Source organism: Tripterygium wilfordii, chromosome 6 (assembly GCF_013401445.1).
Source record: "Tripterygium wilfordii isolate XIE 37 chromosome 6, ASM1340144v1, whole genome shotgun sequence".
NCBI classification, from domain to species: Eukaryota; Viridiplantae; Streptophyta; class Magnoliopsida; order Celastrales; family Celastraceae; genus Tripterygium; species Tripterygium wilfordii.
The window spans coordinates 10,885,242-10,904,703 of NC_052237.1; the positions used below are offsets into that span (position 1 = coordinate 10,885,242).

The following is a 19,462-nucleotide window of genomic DNA, read 5'->3' on the forward strand; positions in this document are numbered from 1 at the left end:
CATGATCGATGTACAATTGTGGAGTACATGATGTTGAGGCCCTCATCCTCTCCAATCTTTATAACTCTGCTTCGAATATGAGGATCTCTTCTATCTCTTCGTCGAAAGAAGAGTCGAACATAGATTCTTAGAACCATTTTTTAAAAAATGAACTCATTATGAAGGATGATAGCAAATGCAATAGAGTTTAAATTGAAGAGCAAGAATGAAGGAAAAAATAGTTGTAGTAGGCAACACCATGACAATATATCTATTTATAAGTTCAGAAAATATAGTCGTTGGAAATATTTATTTTTCAAATATAGCTGTTGCGGATATTTGTTTTTGAAATATAGACATTGGGTAAAAAAATATATAAATTATAATGCATAAACAATAGTATATATAACTTACAATACTGTAAAATAATAAAATACCATGTTGACTAAAATAGTAAAATACCACTTGACCAAAGCCCAATTCTTCAACAAAGCGCAAAGCCCAATTCGTCAGTATGAATATGACCTGAGTCAGGGCACAGATACGGAAAGATGAAGACGAGAGCGAGGCTCCATTGAAGGCACGACGAGGATATTGAAGGCCGGAAGCACGAATCGTGAATCTTGTCATCAATCTTATAATTTTTGGTGAATTTGAATTCTTTCTAAGGCTATAGAATTATCCACTGTGATTCGATCTACTTCAATTTCGAGATTTTTTTTTCCTTTTGCAGTTCTGTTCGCAGACAAACATAACGGGGAGTGTGTGGCGGAGGTATGTATGTGTTGGATTTAGCTTGAATTAAGTCTGTTTTGAATATGAGTGGTTAGTTCGATAATTTCTGTGCTGTTTTTTTTCTTGTTTCGTGGCTATAATTCTGTTTTTGTTTTGGAATATGTTATATGAACGACAACCGAATCCAGAAATTTACTTAGGCAAGGGAAATAGAACAACTGAATTAGGAGTTTCCAAAACCTTTTCTATGTTTGTATTGATTTTTCTCAAGGATTACAAGGAAATTAGCAACTAAAATTAAAGGAACAGAATCACAAAGTAAATGAACAGAGAATGAAGGGCCAATTCGAGCAGTTCATATACTCTTCGCTGAAAATCTAATCAATAGTAAACAGCTATCATTTGAAGAGCCCAATGGGGAGGCTGACATTTTTCCTGGAATATCTAGTAAACAGCTATCATTTGAAAAGAGTAACGTGGAGGCTGACTTATCATCTGGAAGGATTGACACGGCAACTGGCTTAGCATCTGTAAAGAACATGATGGAAGATGAGGTATTAATCTGGAAAGAACAACATGGAAGATGAGGATCAGGTAGAAGTCACCTCTAAACCGGAGCCACCCAAAAAGAAGGCCACAAAAACGTTGAGGGCCAGACGGAAAATTGTGAAGAAGATTTAGTAAATTGCAACCATCTGAGGAGCCCACTGGCGAGGCTTTGAATCCTCCAAAAGCCTCTTTTAAACAACTATCATTTGGAAAGCAGAATACGGATACTGAGGTAACACCTGGAAAGAACAACATGGAAGCTGAGAATCAAGGACAGGTCTCTTCCAAACTGGAGTCATCCATGAAGAGAGAGAAAAAAAAGTTGAGGGCCAGACGCAAACTTGTGAAGAAATGTGAAGAAGCCAGAGGTAGCACTGAAACTTTTAGTAAATTGCAATCATCTGAGGAGCCCCGTGGCAAGGCTGTGAATCCTCCGAAAGCCTCCACTAAACAGCTATTGTTTGGAAAGAAAAATATGGACACTGAGGTATTACCTAGAAAGAACAACATGGAAGCTGGGAATCAAGGAGAAGCCTCCTCCAAACCAGAGTCATCCACGAAGAGAACCCCAAGAATGTTGAAGCCCAGGCCTAATATTGTGAAGAAATCTTTGGCTAATGAATCCTTGAAGGCAAATATGGCCAGTGGTGCTTTCAAAGTTCATCGGAGAAACAGGAGGAAGAATAAGATGCTGAATTCAAGAGAAGAAACCACAGAAAAAAATGTGACCAATAAGTTGCGCAATGAAGGGAACCTAGAGATCAAAAACAAAGAAAGGGTCAGAGGGTCAGATAAGAGGCAGCAGAATCAAAGAAGTGAAAGAAAACATGGTGGTTCTGACAAGAGTTCAATGCAAAAGGATAAAGAAAATCGTGATGGCATCGAAAAGAGCCAACAAAATGAGATGAACAAACTTGGTGGTTTGATCTTTATGTGCAGTGCAAAGACTAAGCCAGATTGTTTCCACTATCGCCTCATGGGTGTATCAATGAATAAAAAGGATCTTGTACTGGGCATCAAACCAGGACTTAAGCTTTTCCTCTATGATTTTGACCTCAAGCTCTTGTATGGAATTTACAAGGCATCCTCCCCTGGTGGTTTGAATATTGAGCGTCGAGCCTTTGGTGGGGCCTTCCCAGTTCAGGTCACAACATGTTGAACTGATACTCTTTGTTACACATGGCTGATTTCTTCATCAATTTTACTGGACTGCATTTTTATGATTTTGTGAATTTCAGGTTCGGTTTGATATCCACAAAGATTGTCTTCCACTTCCGGAGAGTGTTTTCAGGAAGGCGATTAAGGAAAATTATAATGAAAAGCAGAAGTTCAAAACGGAACTTACTGTTAAACAAGTAATAATTACCTATTTCTGGTGCTTGAGGATCCACTTTTTGTTTTTCATGTTTTAGCATTGGTCAGTTTCTCTTTCAGGTTAGGAAGCTTTCAGAACTTTTCAGAACATTACCAAGTCCTGGACACTCCCCAGCAATGCCAGATGTTCGAGATGGGGAATCTTATGTCAGAGTAAGGGAGTTGAGGCCCCATTCAGGCAGGGAAAGGGTTGGTAGAGATCCTTATGTCAATGATAATGGTAGGAGTTATCCTATATTGCCTCGTGAAAGGCGTGAACACATTGCTTACCAAGAAATCACGCCTCAACAGAGGGAGGAAATTTCTTCTGATAGGTACCTGAGGGAAAAGGAATATCGAGCTTATGGGCTTCAGGGAGAGAGAAGAAACTTAACCCCTCCACGTCATGTTGCTCCTTCCCTGCATCATGCTGCTCCAATTTTGGACCCGTATGAGAGAGATCATGCAAGGGAGCACCTTAGTAGACAACCAGATCTTATATATCGAGACACTGTCAGTGTGCACAGAGAATCAAATCGTGCTGATCCTCTCTACTTCACTGAAAGTGAGTATCAGGCTTACAAACTTGGTGCTAAACTGGAATTGCATACTGGTACTGGTACTGGTACTGTTTTGGATCACTATAAAAGGGATCCTTACAATCCTTTCCATCATGGTGCTTCTTCTGTGGACTCATATCGGCTACCTGTGCATAGAAACGAAGTTTCTTCAGGTACCTACTCTCCTGGTGGAAGGATAGCAACTTACCCAGGTGAGATGGATCGCTTACAGAGAGAACCTGAGCAAGTTGACAGATTGTACTCAACTTATGCCGCAGATGCTCTTTCCAATTACAACCGGATATCCCATCACCAAGGCGCCCCACGTGAAACTGCCCCTGCGCCGGTTTCATCTTGGTACTCCTTTGCTGGCCCATCTCAGTCTTACCGCTGATCCATCTTCTAATCTATTTGTTTATCCTTTTAATTGCATGTAAACATTTCTGGTTATGGATAGTTCGTGTATTGTTCACTATGGAAAGATGACAAGTTTCATGGTTAGGTCACTTACCATCTATATCTGTGAACCCAGAAAATGTCATTTTGTTTCGTAGGTGATTCATACCATGTAGTCAGTGGCTTGACAGTGCTATGAACACCTCTCTTATGAGAGTGAGCTTTTCGGACATGATTAAATCCTGTGTACGTATTTTGCTAGACCTTTGCTTAGTGTAATGGTTTTTTGGATTGCTGACTGTAATATTGATGATCGATGTGCTCTGGATCCCACCCTTTTTCTGGGCCGATTAATTGAATAAGTTGGCGGTCTCTGGTAATTGGGCTGATGGCATTCCCAATCAATTTTTGGGTTGCTCGATAAAGGTCAGGACCTGTCCGATTGCCTTCTGGGCTGGGCCCATCAGATGGGTCATGGTTCCCATCAGATGGGTCATAGTTGTTTCTTTTGTTTTGCTTCCGGTTTGTAGGGCTGTCCAAAAAAACCATATCAAACCAAATTGATCGTCAAACAGACCGATTAAATATATGTTAGTGAGGACCGATCCAAAAAAGCTGATCAAACTGTCAATAGTTGATCGATTAAATTTATGTCAAAAAATCTATTGAAACCAATCGTGAATAATCAACCGCCAAACTGATCGTTTGGTCGGTTATTATCAAATGTATATTAGTGAAGATCGACCGAAAAATCGAAAAAAAAAAAGGAGATCAGCCTGTCAATAACAAATCGAACGGGTTGTTAAATTTATGTCAAAAAATCGATCGAAACCAATCATGGACAATAGACCGTCAAATCGATCGTTTGATTGGTTATTATCAAATGTACATTAGTGAGGACATACCCAAAAAAAAAAAAAAAAAACCAATCAAACTATCAATAACCAATCGAACAGTAGGTTAAATTTATATAAAAAAATCGATCGAAATCAATCATGAACACCCCTAATTGTTTGGTTGATTTGTTTCCTCCCTCCTTATTGTGTCAAAGAATTTACTTGTAGTCAATTCCATACCGTGTTCTTAGAATTAGAAATGATATTTGACTCCATACCGTGTTCTTAGAATTAGAAAATAATAATTGCTTGGAAGAAACTGGTCCGGACCTACTACCTTTTATTTTGAATAAAGGAGGGGGGAAAAAGAGAGATAAATATAAAGGATTTGACGTGTACGGAGTTTGTGCATAATCAGACTATACATATAGAAATATATGGTCAAAGGTGAAACGTCGTATAAAGTATTGCAAAAGTAGTTTGAGGTTATAACTTAAAAGACTAATACTTCACTTGTGATAACCCAATCGAGTGACATAGAAGAAAAATTTTATCACAATTGAATGGTATATAACTAAAGTTCTCGTACCTTTCACACAAAAACACATTTTTTGGGCTTAAAAACCAATATTGACGACTCATGAAGAATAAATTCGTGCGAGATCGCAGTCCATTTGAATGTGACTCCTACTTATCCATTTGTTGGGTCTAGCATAACCTCCCGTCCACAAGTGTGGGGAAGTATTAAGACTAATATCTCATATCGAATTGACTAACTCGACCGAGAGTGATAAATGAGTCAAGCTTTTGCACTTCTTTAACAATGACGCGATTTCTAGATTTAAGAACCAATGACGACGGCTCATAAGAACAAATCTTTATGGATCCATCGCAAATAACACCGGTGCATTGGAATTCCACAAAGGAGGACTTGTTGATGGTAATTTTGATGAGGCTTTTTTTCAATGACCAAATCCAACCTTGTCTTGGTCAAAATCATGAGGACTGAGACTATTCTTACATTCTTAATTAGTTTGTTTGAATGATTGTATTTGTATGAGGAAGAAGAAAAAAAACATAGGATTTTTTAGAACACAATTGAATTAATTAGGAATTTAGGATCAAATGTTAATTTTTTTTTTAAATGACACAATTGAATGATCGAGTCGAACCTTGGGCACGATCGATCAAATGATAATTCGCCCAATTCATTTAGATTTAGGTATTTGCCACGAAAAAAAAAATCAATAAAAGAGGATGACTCATGTCATGCTGCTGACGTCTTCCATCTTATCTAGTCCACTATATATCGGTTCCGTTTGGCACAGCGGAAAAATTGAATTTCAATGCTAGCGGAAATGCTTTGAAAAATATGCTGAGCTTAAAGCTGTGAAATATGCTGTGAGGTGTTTGGTGAACTAATAACTGACGCTAGCGGAAAAATGGTTGAAATAAAGTATTATAATATTAGTTTTTTTTATATTTATATTAAAAGTAATCTAATAAATATAATTCTTATTAAAATTAATTCTAAGTATTAATTTAATTAATCAAATATAATTTATATTTAAAATTAATTTGAAGTATTTTTTTAATTAATCAACTTAATTTTCTTATATTTATTGTATTTTTAATTTACATTTAATTAATAAAATTAATTTTCTTACATTTATTGTATTTTTTAATTTATCATTATGTATTAAAATTAAACACCTATAAAATTAAAAGTCTTAAATATAAATAATTTATTTGTATTTTTAAATTTTAATTAATTTATTTCAATATTAAATTTACTGTTATAATAATTATAACTGCATAAATATAATAAATTCATAATTTTTATTAGAATGCATAAACATAAACATAAATATAAATATTTTTATTAGAATACATAAATATAAATATAATTAATTCATAATATTTAAATCATTAAATAGTAATACTTTATATTAAAGTGTGGGACCCACACATTTAAAATTTTAAAAAAATAACAGCTGCAGCTTATTGGCGTGGGACCCACGCCAAAAAGCTGCAGCGTTTCATCCGCTAAAGAAAGAAGCTCCCTTAGGGAGCTTCTTTTGCGCCAGCGGATCCGCTGGCACATGCGGAAATGTGTCGTTTGGCAGTGCATTGGCCTCCAGCGGATCGCTTAGCGGATCCGTTTGGCAGTGCATTTTCCTACAAGTGCATTCTTTTGAATAATCAAACAAATTATTTGCATTCTTTTGAATAATCAAACAATTATTTTCATTATATTTCAGGACGAGGAATAGGGAAATTATTTCCAATATTATTAATATTATTATTATTTTTTTTAAAAAACCCACAGGTCACACATACGTTAAGTCATACCACAGTCGATGGAAAACTATCAAAATCTCAAACCCCCTGGTGAGAAGGTTTTGGACAGACAACTTGACCAACCAGGCTATCTCTCATTCTCAATATTATTATTATTTAATAAAAGACCAAGACATGAATGAATATGGGGCTCAAAATTCATGTTTTTTCTATATGAACTCTTTAACCATAGTTTCTAGTCATATACTTTTCACAGCTTAACCAAACACACAGTTTATTTCACAATTTATATTCTAATTTATTTTTTCACAACTTATAAGATAATTTATAAATTTTATTAAACGTACCTTTTATCATTTTTTAAAAAAAGGTTAAATATAATTGTTTGTCCATTAACTATACAAGTGGTTTCATTTTCGTCTTTAAATTATTTTTTTCCCAATTTCATCCCTCAAAGGTTCTTTTTATTTTTTATTTTCGACAATAAAAATTTATTCACAGGGAATTATTTCAATAGCCACAAAATTTTCAAATATTTTTCCGCACGAGAAGAGGGGTTGGTAAATCAAAGTAAATGAAAACAAAGAGAAATATAATAAAAAATAACCTCACTTTGAGTACATAATTACCTCTGATTTGGTTTTGCTTTCTACACTTCATGTCTTAATGTGATTTTAAGTACAAAATAATTGTTTTTTGCGTAGTTGAGGGATAAAAAATGTTACTCTTTTATAATTTAGGTACATAACGTTGAAGTTTATCAAAATTTACCACATAAATTTTTTTTGATATACCACAAAGAAGTCACATACGATTTTTCCAACCACTTTTTCACTTGAATGACGGAATATGTATTTTTTCATAGTTAAAAGACAAAATTGAGAGTAAAAATAGTTTAAGCACAAAAATAAAATCACCTGTATAGTTGAGGGACGAATAATAATATTTAGCCTTAAAAAAAGTCATGAGTTTGATTCATATTCAGAGTTATAGATAAATTTTTATGTGTTAAGTACTTGAAATTGTTAAGATAACTATGGGTCCGCATATAAAATAAATAAATGCTTCCTCCGAAAAAAACACACGACTTTTTTTTCCTTAATTTAAAAATGAATCATATTGTTATTGATAATTTCAATTACTAACCATCAACAATACGTTTTCTTGAAGTAAAATATCACGTAGTAACTCCGCAGTTAAATATGTTTTTGCAAGAGCACTATTGAGATGATTGACTTCTTGGGACACGAGAACCGTGACAACCCTATTGCGATGTATCCATGGAGACTCCTCATGGGAAAACAAAATCGTACGAGTTCGATGTATCTACGGAAAACCGAATAACCTAGAGCGAACAATATTGTTGACGTGTATTTAACTGAAAATTCTAATACATATTACTTGAAACTTCTCGACTTGTATGGTGAATTTCTCTGTTTGTACAAAGAAACATTGTTTTATGTCTATTCAAATAGGTATATGTATGTATATATAATATAATATATCAAAGAAGAAGAGATTTTTGTTTTTCGCACTACAACAAATTAAACGCGGCTTATTCTGATTATGAAGTTTCCTTGAAACTTATTGAAATCCTTATATAAATAATCCGAGGATAAGGAGGAATTGATTTCACCTTCATTGACGCACTTGATCACAAGAAAATAACTAGGGTTTTACGGTTTCTGTTGTTTAGCCTCCAGAGAGAGAGAGAGAGAGAGAGAGACAGCCGTTGTGCGAATTATTGAGAGAGAACGAGAGAGAGAGAGATGGGGATGTGCTGGTCCGATGATCATGTGAGAGGAGGAAAAGCGGCCGTGGGTGGGACCAAACACGGGCCCAATGTTGCTTCAGCCAACAATGGCGGAGGATACAACGAGGCGGTTGATTTGCTCTTGAAATCCCGAGGACTCCAAGCCCTTTTTACTCAAATCGAGGTATATGTGTATCTATATATATATATATATATATATATATATATATTTGCATGTCTTGTATAATGTAATTGTATCTGTGTTCTTGTTTGTTTTAATTTGTATTAATATATTAAAAATCTGAAAACATTGACATGTTTGGTCAACACACAAGACAATACAGATACTCTGTTCGTTTTTCCAAGTCTCTGTCTTCATCTCTGAATCTCTGTCCCCACCTGTACATATTATTGTACTTTTAGTTGATTTGTCCAATCTTTAATTTGTTGGAACTTTTGTGGTCTGTGTAAACCCTAATTCTGTGTGGTTGCTATTGCTTAGAGAAAAATAATAGAAAGGCTGCTTGCATATATTATCCAATCTTTAGTTCGTGTACATATATTAATAGATCATCTTGTTTAAACTAACCCGACTGCTTTCTTTGGTGGCAGATGAAAAGAATCCATAAACGGATTGAAGTTTGACATTAATTGTTTTTGTAACAGTGAATATGAACTAATTAAAGATCAAATAAAATTACTGTTCAAGGATGCTGAAATCATTCAAGATGTTTTGAGTTGAAGTTTCAGCACGGAGATGTTTTTGATTCACTTCGTTTCTCCCTCGAGGTGAAAGGCAATGAATGTTAGACTTAGAGGGACTACATGAAATAAAATTAAAGATTACAACTCACTCTGGTTTGAAAAGATTAGAATTGCTTTGGGTGGTTAGGTAGATTTTTATGGATATTGGGAATTCTAAAATATCTGACATTACGGTTGTGACTGAATTTAGACATCTTATGGATGGGGTTTATAAATCAGATAAATAACTCAATGAAAACTTATCCTCATTCCTACTGAAATATGTACAGAACTGGTGTTTGCTTTTCTTTATTTTTTATTGCATCTTGAAGTTTTCTTAGTATGGTTTTGACAGGATTTAGTTCTAAAATTAGTGGTGAGTTTATGTTGGTATTGATTAGGTGGCACAAAGTTGTTCTTCACAGTTTTTCTTTAGTGACAATGTTGTGGGATTTGAATTCCAGCTGAGGGGTTTAACTAATGGTGTTTGTGGACCACATAAGTAAATTACTATAGGTTACTTTGGGGAGTTTTATTTTTTTAAAGTAATGAGATATTACAGGTTTTTGCATGCTTCATGGAAGGTTGGCACACTCTTTGGCGGCTTTTGGCCCACATGGTTGGACCTGACTCTTCCACTTTATGATCTCCCCCACTTGTGCATAATACTTATGATAGACTCCTCCTACTTATATTCCAGCCACCTTTCTCTCAATAAAGCAAAGCCTTTGAGTTCAAAAGAAGTTTGAGGTCATGACATAAAAATGGTTCCTATCCACCATATACTGTTTTCTTACACTTGATGTGACTGTTTTTTGGAGCCTTCCTGATCCTTTGTTTTTGGGGTACTACTTGGCATCTTTTCTAATGCAAACGAAACTTTATTAAAGGGGCACCAATTAGTGAAATCCGTGCACAAAAAAAAAAGAGAGTGAAAAATAGATAGATGGAAGGAGAAAAGAAAAATATCAGATTAAGCAGCATTCAAGTTGATTATATCTATAGGATGTTTCCACACTGATTAGAAATTGACTCTAACCCATATAAGGTATAGAAACTAGTTTTTTATTGTACACTTCAGATTTGTGTAAACTGGGTCAAGGTTCTACTTCTAGTGCTCTTTTTCTTGAAATTGCTGGTGCTGATTTACCTTTTGAACTGAAAAACTTAAATCAAATGACTGTTCTGATCTACCCATGATGGAAGTGCACTAACAACTGTATATAAAGAAAAATCCATTGTCTACTGGGAAGGAAATAAATTTTTTAGGCTGCTTTAGCGGTTATGATTAATTATGTGTGGTATTGGGTCTATTATTGACAAGGAGGTTACTTCTGGTTTCTGTCTATTTGAGTCTTACATGTAGTATTGGGTCTATCATTTACATGCAGCATAACTTGTAATTAAGCTACAGGGTGTGTGATTAACATAATGTAGTATGCATTATCTATCTGAACTGTGTATATGTCACTAAATTTTAATTTAATAGATGCATAAGACGTTTTAAATATCTCTTATCTTCTGTTTTTTGACACTGTTGTATCTTCTTATGCTCGTATGTGGATGGGAAACTCTCTTGTTCTAAACCTTTTCTTTCTTACTATCATTTTGTACAGCTTGTTAAGTAACTTTGATTATGTATTTACATATTTCTAAATGCATTGCAGTTATCTTTATCAGCTTCAAATTTACGTGACCTTGACATCACATCAAAGGTATGTATCACTTATGTAACCATAATTTTTCATATGGAATGATTTCGTGGTTCCGGGGTTATGGTATTCTGCATTGCAGTGGATATGAGTCGTGCACCTTCTTTATTCATACATTTCCATCTGTTTGTCCTGATTAAGTTATTCTCTGATTAAGTGATTGTCAAGGGCTGGATAATCATGCATCAACTCAGTAGGTTATGATGCTATTCCATGTTTTTGTTTAAGAACTAAGGAATAGGTTAAAAGAGTAATGATTTCCGTATAGCCAATATGAGTTGCTTCTGTGGGGACAAGTTTTTGAAATGTACGTTTTGAATCTCACTGACATGTTGTCTGGGATTTTGGATAAATGGTTGTGGGTGACCTAACACTTTTCCTATGCCTGGTGTGATAATGTAACAACTGTTCACTAGCACATGTTCAGATTTTCACTTCTATGTCAACCGGGTAGAAAACTTGTGTCATATTTGAGACTAAGATGTGTATATACTCAAATGGCACGTAATGTGTTCCTGATGTTTATCTTTGCATAATGGTTTCTACAATGTGGTTTCTTGTCGTAGAGTGACCCTATGGCAGTTTTGTATGCGAAGAGAGGAGATGGAACACTGGAGGAATTAGGTCGTACAGAAGTCGTATTGAATAACTTAAATCCTGCTTGGATTGAGAAAATTACAATTGCTTATCAGTTCGAGATTGTCCAGCCACTGGTGTAAGCTTGTTATATCTTCTTATGCACGAGTGATTTCTAGTTTTCTTTTGCTTACTATATAGTATATCCTGTATCCTTTTGTTTTGCTTTCACTGCTAATTCGTGTTTGCTATATTTGTGATACCAGCATTCGGGTATATGATATAGACACCACATATCACAACTTACCGGTGAAGGTATTATGCTTCAGAAATGTTCTAGTATTGCAATTACAATTTTACTAAAATTTGTTTCAGCTGTTTCTCGTACATGGATGTTTTTTTTCCGGAGATATCAATTATTCTTATATTTTAACAAGTTCGGAGCTAATATTTCTTATCACTTTGATGAAAACCCCAATTCTTATCATTGCAAGCATTATGAAAGTGAGATACCTTTATGTACAGTTGTACACATTGGATGATGAGTTGTATGGATGTAATAATGGTCAGTTAAAATCCAATTATGTCTCTGGATACAACTCCAGTCAACCTGTACATTGAGCAGATGATCATTAATTTTTTTGTTGTATAATATTTTTTAATCATTTGATTGCCAAGCTTCCATACAGTTTGCAAATAAAAAATGCATAATCAGATGCAAGAAAATCAAAGAAGAAAAAAAGAATGATGATGAGTTTATTTAAATTATTTCTTATATTCATAGAATGAAAATATGAACCAGAGAAGTAAAATGGTTTTCGGAGAAACAAATCAGAAATTTTAACAATTTAAAATAGGGAACAATGGCAATAAATAAAGATCCAATTTTGTAAATTTCATTGGTTTTGGTTACAGATATAAGTCGACTCTTCACCCTCTCATCTAGGATAGTGACACAAAGTTAGATGAATATGAAGTTCATCATTTAGACTAATATCGTGTTTCTCTCGCAGCAACTGAAGTTGGAAGACCAAGATTTTCTAGGAGAAGCTGGTTGTTTTTTGTCTGAGGTAAGTCACCCTGGTTTAATATTTCTTGTTAAATTGAGGAAGTCTATTTATATTGAAAGTGTGAAACGTTTGTGGATGTGCCAAGGTAGTTAAATCGTAAAATCGAATCGGAATCAGAGAAGGGGTGTAAAATCTGAATCGTAAACTCAAATCGTAAGATTTTACATACCATGTAAAATTAAGAATAATTCTCAATAATGTTCCAAAAATAACATAAAATTTATTGGATATATTTCTGAACCATATTTTTGTTTTATTTTGGACCGACAGGGTCCCTTTACACCCAAATACGTATCTAAAACTACATTAAAACTGTAAAAAGGAAAAAAGAAATACAAACAATTGCAACAGATCTTAACGATTTTACTCGCGATTTTACCGATTTTACCCATGATTTTATGTGATTTTGTGTGATTTTACAACCCTTACGATTCCACTGCCATTTAACTAGGTTTCTATAGGTATGATCGTAAAATCGTATGATTTTACTATCAAAATCGCGATTTTAACTACCTTGGAATGTGCTCTATGCTCTTTTTAATTTTACTCTAAATGTGCCAATTAAGAGCGCTATCATGATGGACATATCTTATTGCTTTGGAAATCTATATTGCAAAGCCCTTGAACACGCTGCATTAGACGCAGTAGTATGTTCACCCGTATATGGTCCATATGTGCTGCACGCTGCTGATGCTAGCGGTTATAACTGAGCAGTGAGCACCTTACAATCATGTATGGAATTGTCGTCATGCACTTGAAACTCGCTAACTAGTTTGAGTTTTGTTTTATATGAAGTGTAACATGTGTTTCTCCCACTCCTTTTTTTCTTTCTGTGGCAGGTTGTGACCAAACAAAATCAAACTCTAACTCTAAGCCTCCATAGCATAACTGGGCATGGGGTTTCGAGAAAGTTAGGGACACTCACTATCCATGCCGAGGAAACAATCAATTCTAAGATTGCTGTTGACATAATATTTCATTGCACAAACTTGGATAACAAAGATCTTTTTTCAAAAAGTGTATGTGTTCATGGAAAATCTAATTTTAGAGTTTTGTATATGATATCACTACATCTCTTGATTTCTTTTGCTGGATTCTGACTTTCAATTTTTTTCTTCCTCATAGGATCCTTTCTTAAGAATATCCAGAGCTGTTGAGCATGGAGGTTCTATACCAATATGCAAAACAGAGGTGGTGAATAACAATTTGAATCCAGTATGGAGGCCTTTACATCTGACTATGCAACAGTTTGCGAGCAAGGCAAGTTTACTATCATTTGATGTTCCTGGTTATATAGCATATAAGCGGACTGAAGCTTTCAGGATATCTGCTGTCAGCTTTATTTGGGTTTCACAAAAAGGCCTTTTTAATTTATGTTCTTTTACTTTGAATACAGGATAACCCATTAAATATTGAGTGCTTCGACTTCAATAGCAATGGCAATCACGTACTTATTGGGTAATTTCTCAACCTTGTTTGTCAGACTTTTTGGTGGTCCTGATTTGCTGCTCGCTTAGTTTTTTTTGACCAATAATGACAATAGATTTTGTGTTCTAATTTCTCCAGTAAACTTCAGACATCAATGGCGGAACTAGAAAGACTTCACAGAGAAAAAAGGGGTGCAAATTTTGTGTTACCCTCCACTCGCCATGGTCATGAGAAGGTTTTGCACATATCTGACGTAAGATTTGTAGCCTACCATGTCACTGCCTTTTCTGACCTCATTTTCTACCTCGTAGGTTCTGAAGGGTCAGCTATTTGTGGATCAGTTCATTGAGAACAAGCAATTTAGTTTTCTGGATTACATATCCAGTGGCTTCGAGCTAAATTTTATGGTTGCAGTTGACTTTACAGGTTGATAACGATTTCAACTGCATGATAATTTTCTTTTTAACTAGTATATTTTCATCATGTGTGCAATACTTATTCTTTGGTTAACTTATATTGAGTATGGTGTCTCAATCGCTCATGCTCTGTAAATTTAAATGTGTTTTTCCAGTTTCAAATGGGAATCCTCGAAGTCCAAGTTCTTTGCACTATGTTGATCCTTCAGGCCAGTTGAATTCTTACCAAAAGGTAAGGCTGTGTGAGCTTTTGTTTATCGATGAAGGGAATTACTTTCACTCTTTTCTTTATTTTTTTTAACTATTAGGTGGTTGAATGACTGGGCTAGAGGTGGGGAAATTTCTCCCACTCCTTAAACCTTTGTCCCTTTTCAGTACTTTGTATTTGGATGACAACATTTAGGGATTTTACCTGCAATGACAAGCTGTTGCACAATATGCATATTTACATAAATTCGAGTAAAACATCATAGGCGATTGTTTACAATGTTAGCTATGATCACGTGCCTTCCTTGGTGAGGGAGTTTCGGGTCAATCTCCGCTTTTGATGTATCGAGCTTAAGTTTTTAGGCTTGGTGGAGTTAATAGTACAGAGATCATCCTCTCCGCAATGGTGTTGGCCAATTTGAAATACTGCAGAAAACAAAAGGAATGATAAAAGTGAATATTAATTTACAAGGCACCAAGGTGTAATATTAGAATTGCTGATGTTTTTATTGTTTTGGCTCAATTAATTAGAGCTACTTTTTTTTATTTGCTTGATTGGATGGATTGGAATGCCTCGTTAGCGTACGATATATCTTTAGTTTTTATCAACTCAATCTCTTAGGAATTTTCTGTAAAGGTTGAAATCTGCATTTTCGTAGTTCCAGGGGAAAATAAGTTACTGATTAATCGCTTACAGTCTATTGTAGAAGTTGGGGAGGTGTTACAATTTTATGATTCTGACAAGCGCTTTCCTGCTTGGGGCTTCGGAGGGAAGATACATGATGGTACTGTCTCGCATTGTTTCAACTTGAATGGAAGTACTGATCGCCATGAGGTATGATGGTTCTGCACTGTGCTTTATCATGATAAAAGCTACTTCTATTTTCCTTTTACTCTGAAGCATCAAAGTTGTATCTCTTCAATCTAACATTCATTGCTTCTTTTCACTTTTCTTTTCGTTTTTGTTTTCCGCCCATTGCGGTTCCAACTGGATCGCATTAAACTATATTTAACTGTTTTAGTATAATGTTAGATGTTAGATTTGATGGGTTGACGCATATTATCATCATCTAAGCCATCCCAAAAGTTTGGGGTCAGCTAAGAAAATCAACGGGAATCCACTACGTGTATTCGTTTTCGCCATTCATTTCTGTCTAGGACCATAATTTCATCAACTCCTATTGATGCATATATTATCCTTAAATTGGAGACACAAACCACATTTTTTTGTGACCGCAATCCTTGTTGTCATTTGATGATTTGGTTTCATAGCCTATTCTGGATACAATTTTGGTATCTCCTGTCACTAATGATATATAGAAGCTGCTCCTCACCCTTTTTGAAGTTTCATAACTGATGACAACAAAAGTGAAGATAACTGTACTTTTCCAGTTAATTTTGGTAATTTAAGGAAATGGCAATGAGAAAGTCAATGAAAGGCTTAACTTCCTTGCGAAGGGGAAGATATCTGTTGGTAGGTTACTGAAATTATTTGATATATGCTTATATGATCATTCAAATGTTGGATTTCCTGTCAACGTTGGATGTGTGTTCGTACAAAATTGCTTTCAAACATGAGGACTTGAGATATATTGCCTAGAATATTGTTAAGGTATGTCAAGATACATACTTATTGATTATGTTGTCTTAAGTTACTCAGGATGTTTCGCCTTTCAACCAAATCTAGGATTCTTGATCTATTGATCAGTGAGAAAAGAAATGGCCTATCAAAGAGATCTTTCCCATTTTACTTAAGTTTATTGTCTCTTCATTTTATCTTGTAAGTGTTCTTTCTCACCAGTTGGTTACTCTGAAGTCTGATCAACGTATATTGAAAAGTATCAGCTCCCGATTATCTAGACTAGGTTTTGTTCTTATTCTGCACGATTTGCATTGGCTATGGGCGTCCAGTAATGGACTAGACTTTATGGAAAACTCAATATGTTAGTTTGTTTACTATGGATCACTCCAGTATTCCTTTGCCAACTTCTATACAGCTTGAATTCCTTTTAAATAAAAGCTTGAGTTCCTCTATTTAGCAGGTACAAGGGGTCGAAGGCATCATGGCTGCATATACGAGTGCGCTTTGCAGCGTACCATTGTCAGGTCCGACTTTATTTGGCCAAGTGATCAATAGGGCTGCACAAGTTGCTGGCCAGTCTCTTTCATATAACAGTAACAATTATTTTGTCCTACTCATTATAACGGTAAAAGGAATAAAATTTAAGTTACAGTTTGCAATTTTCATTCCATTCTGATGGTTTTTATTTGACTAAATTACTACTACCTTTTCTAGGATGGAGTCCTCACTGATATTCAAGAAACAAAAGATGCTTTGGTCAGGGCATCTGATCTTCCCCTATCAATCCTTATAGTTGGAGTTGGAGGTGCAGACTTTACACAAATGGAGGTCTCTCATCTATCCTTCAGAATCTATTCAATGTTTTCCTTTGTTTACATTCTGAAGAGTTTTCACTAGATAGTGGTCAAACTGTATTAGAAATGTTTCCATTAAGGATGAAAGTGTCATCTTTCAATTCTTATTAAGTTATTTTCTTGCAGATCCTTGATGCGGATAATGGGTGTCGATTAGAGAGTTCTACTGGTCGGTTAGCTACACGAGACATTGTGCAGTTTGTGCCAATGCGAGAAGTGCATAGTAAGTACAAATTCAACCTATTTATCCCTAAACAGTTTTCCTTAGTGTTTTAATTGGTTTGGGACTGTGATTATAGTTCATGAGCATATACTTTTTGACAATGTGAGTCTCTCAGTTGATGGGTCCAATTGAGTAGGAAGTGACTGAAACTGAGCTGAATAATGAGGTCAGCTCATACCGATATATTGTCCTGGACATAGTTGAAATATATTATATTATCCTGAACAATTTCAAGTATAGTCGTTGGAGCTTGCAACGCTTGTTGATGCAAAATTTATGCTGGTAAAAATTCTAGTATTGAAAGCATGTAGTGATGATTGCTAAAGATCCATGAATGACATTATTATCATGGCCCTGATCATGTCTTTCTTTGCAACTTTATTGGGGTTGGCTATGCTCTTGAACTACGTCTCACATACACACTGCACGACCTTGTATTTGTTGTGTGTTAGATTATGGTACAATGGTGTAAAAGCCATATTTTACCACTTGTGTTGTTTAAGCTTAACCCAAGTTTCATTATCCACTTTAGCATGGTGAAAGTGGGGTAATGCAACTTTTGGTCACTAAAAGAGTTGCTAATTTTCAACTCAGTCACGTTCCAACTTGGAACTTGGTAACCCATAATTGAAAATTGTTTCATTATGTATACATGGACATATTTCACTCTTCGGGCATATTTCTTATATTGATTTTTTATGCCACATCAACAGTTTGACTTGTCCGAATAATCGAAAATCTGTCCGATTGTGCATATTAGAATAATTTTCCACTTTAGGTTCTCAAATTTCAATAACCGTGTCCGTGTTGGATTTGGTAAACTCTTCTAGTACCAAAAGTTACATTATCCCTAGTGAAAGCTAGAAAGTTTCCTTTTTCCCCTTTTTTATTATCTTTTCATCTCCACTTGACTTAAACTTTGGCTGTTATTGACGGATCTATGTTGTGTTGGACAGGCGGACAAATTTCTGTCATTCATGCTCTATTGGAAGAATTGCCTGGACAGTTTTTGAGTTACATGAGGTGTAGAGATATCAAACCTCATGCTCACCATGTATCCCAGACTTCTGCTTGATGGCATTTCTCTACATCACGTTCATACCAAAATTACAGTAGCATCATCTTAAATACCATGGCTGGGCTGATAATTGCTCATAACAATAGCAGAAGAATGGGTTCCTGAAAGGATAACTTATTTCTCCATATTTTAGAATTGATTCGTGCTATTGTTGTCCATTTTAACATTGTAAATATTCAAGGTTGGACCCGATAGCTGTCCGCACAAAAATGGTAGAAAAAATTTCAGGAAAGGAAGAACACTATGATTCTTAGTTATAGAATTTTACTATTGTAATTTTCTGTACAAGTGAAGGATGAGATCGAGAGCCTCATGAGAAGGAGCTATCTTAACCAATACACCAAAGACAGGGAGGAGAAGATTCACCTCGAGGATTCCATAGCTCATGCTTCTCTTGTGCATGTAGTCAAGTAAAAGCCGAACCACCACCTTCTAACAGTAAACCCAACCACCCCACACGTTACGAAGATCGAGTAAATTTTGGACGTGATCACATGACCTTCTCCCAATCACCATGCACAGTCCTCCTAAAGATATCCTCCCTTTTCTTTTCTTTTCTTTTTTTTAAGTAAAACCCTCCCAAGGACAGTGAACAAATTCTATGAAATAAATACACTTCTGGATGCCACCAGATCACTCTTGGACGAAGGTAAGCTTCAGAAGCTTGGGATCTTGGTTTGCACAAGGTGATTTTGGAGATGGATTCATTTCTTTTCTAATCCTCCCGCTGTTATTATTCTTTATTTACAGGGTGACATTATAGGGTTATTATTCTTTGATTACGGATGACATTGTAAGAGTTTCCCGCCCTAGGTTATGCTTTGATTTCGCACTAAAAAAGAAAACCCTAATCAGTAAACACCCCCTTCAAATTAATTATCAGGGCAAATGCAATGGTGAAGTGGTATTGGATGTGGCTGTATTGGGATAAGTGTTTTGCTGATGTGAATGTATTGATATTTGATGTTTTGGTATAGTTTTGTTGTGGATAATATGGAAGAATGGAATGTTGTTAGGTTGGATGGAAAGAGAAAGTGTGTGGGAAGAAAAAGTGTATAGAAATTTGTGTTTTGCTGATGTGACTGTATTAGAATACGTGTTTGACTTGAC

At 35.3% G+C, this 19,462-nt stretch overlaps 1 protein-coding gene across 1 annotated transcript; it reads left to right on the forward strand.

Moving 5' to 3' along the window:
• The first annotated feature begins 506 nt into the window (after nt 1-506).
• Nucleotides 507-18,608, forward strand: LOC120000737. Its single transcript, XM_038848855.1, has 22 exons — nt 507-2,407; nt 2,502-2,618; nt 2,698-3,565; nt 4,103-4,162; nt 4,307-4,370; nt 6,403-6,592; nt 8,461-8,646; nt 10,874-10,921; nt 11,485-11,633; nt 11,761-11,809; nt 12,508-12,564; nt 13,404-13,583; nt 13,690-13,824; nt 13,961-14,022; nt 14,131-14,227; nt 14,304-14,418; nt 14,564-14,640; nt 15,313-15,450; nt 16,658-16,822; nt 16,912-17,025; nt 17,178-17,274; nt 18,231-18,608. The coding sequence occupies exons 1-22, from the start codon at nt 1,517-1,519 to the stop codon at nt 18,347-18,349; spliced, it is 3,978 nt and encodes a 1,325-aa protein (XP_038704783.1). The 5' UTR covers nt 507-1,516; the 3' UTR covers nt 18,350-18,608.
• The last annotated feature ends 854 nt before the right edge of the window (nt 18,609-19,462 follow it).

What these genes read in the sequence shown, in the direction of transcription:
- LOC120000737 (XM_038848855.1), top strand. Translation starts at nt 1,517, where the DNA reads ATGGAAGCTGAGAATCAAGGACAGGTCTCTTCCAAACTGGAGTCATCC. An exon ending in TGCAACAGTTTGCGAGCAAG is followed by an intron (nt 13,825 to 13,960) that starts GCAAGTTTACTA and finishes CTTTGAATACAG; the next exon opens with GATAACCCATTAAATATTGA. An exon ending in GGCAATCACGTACTTATTGG is followed by an intron (nt 14,023 to 14,130) that starts GTAATTTCTCAA and finishes TAATTTCTCCAG; the next exon opens with TAAACTTCAGACATCAATGG.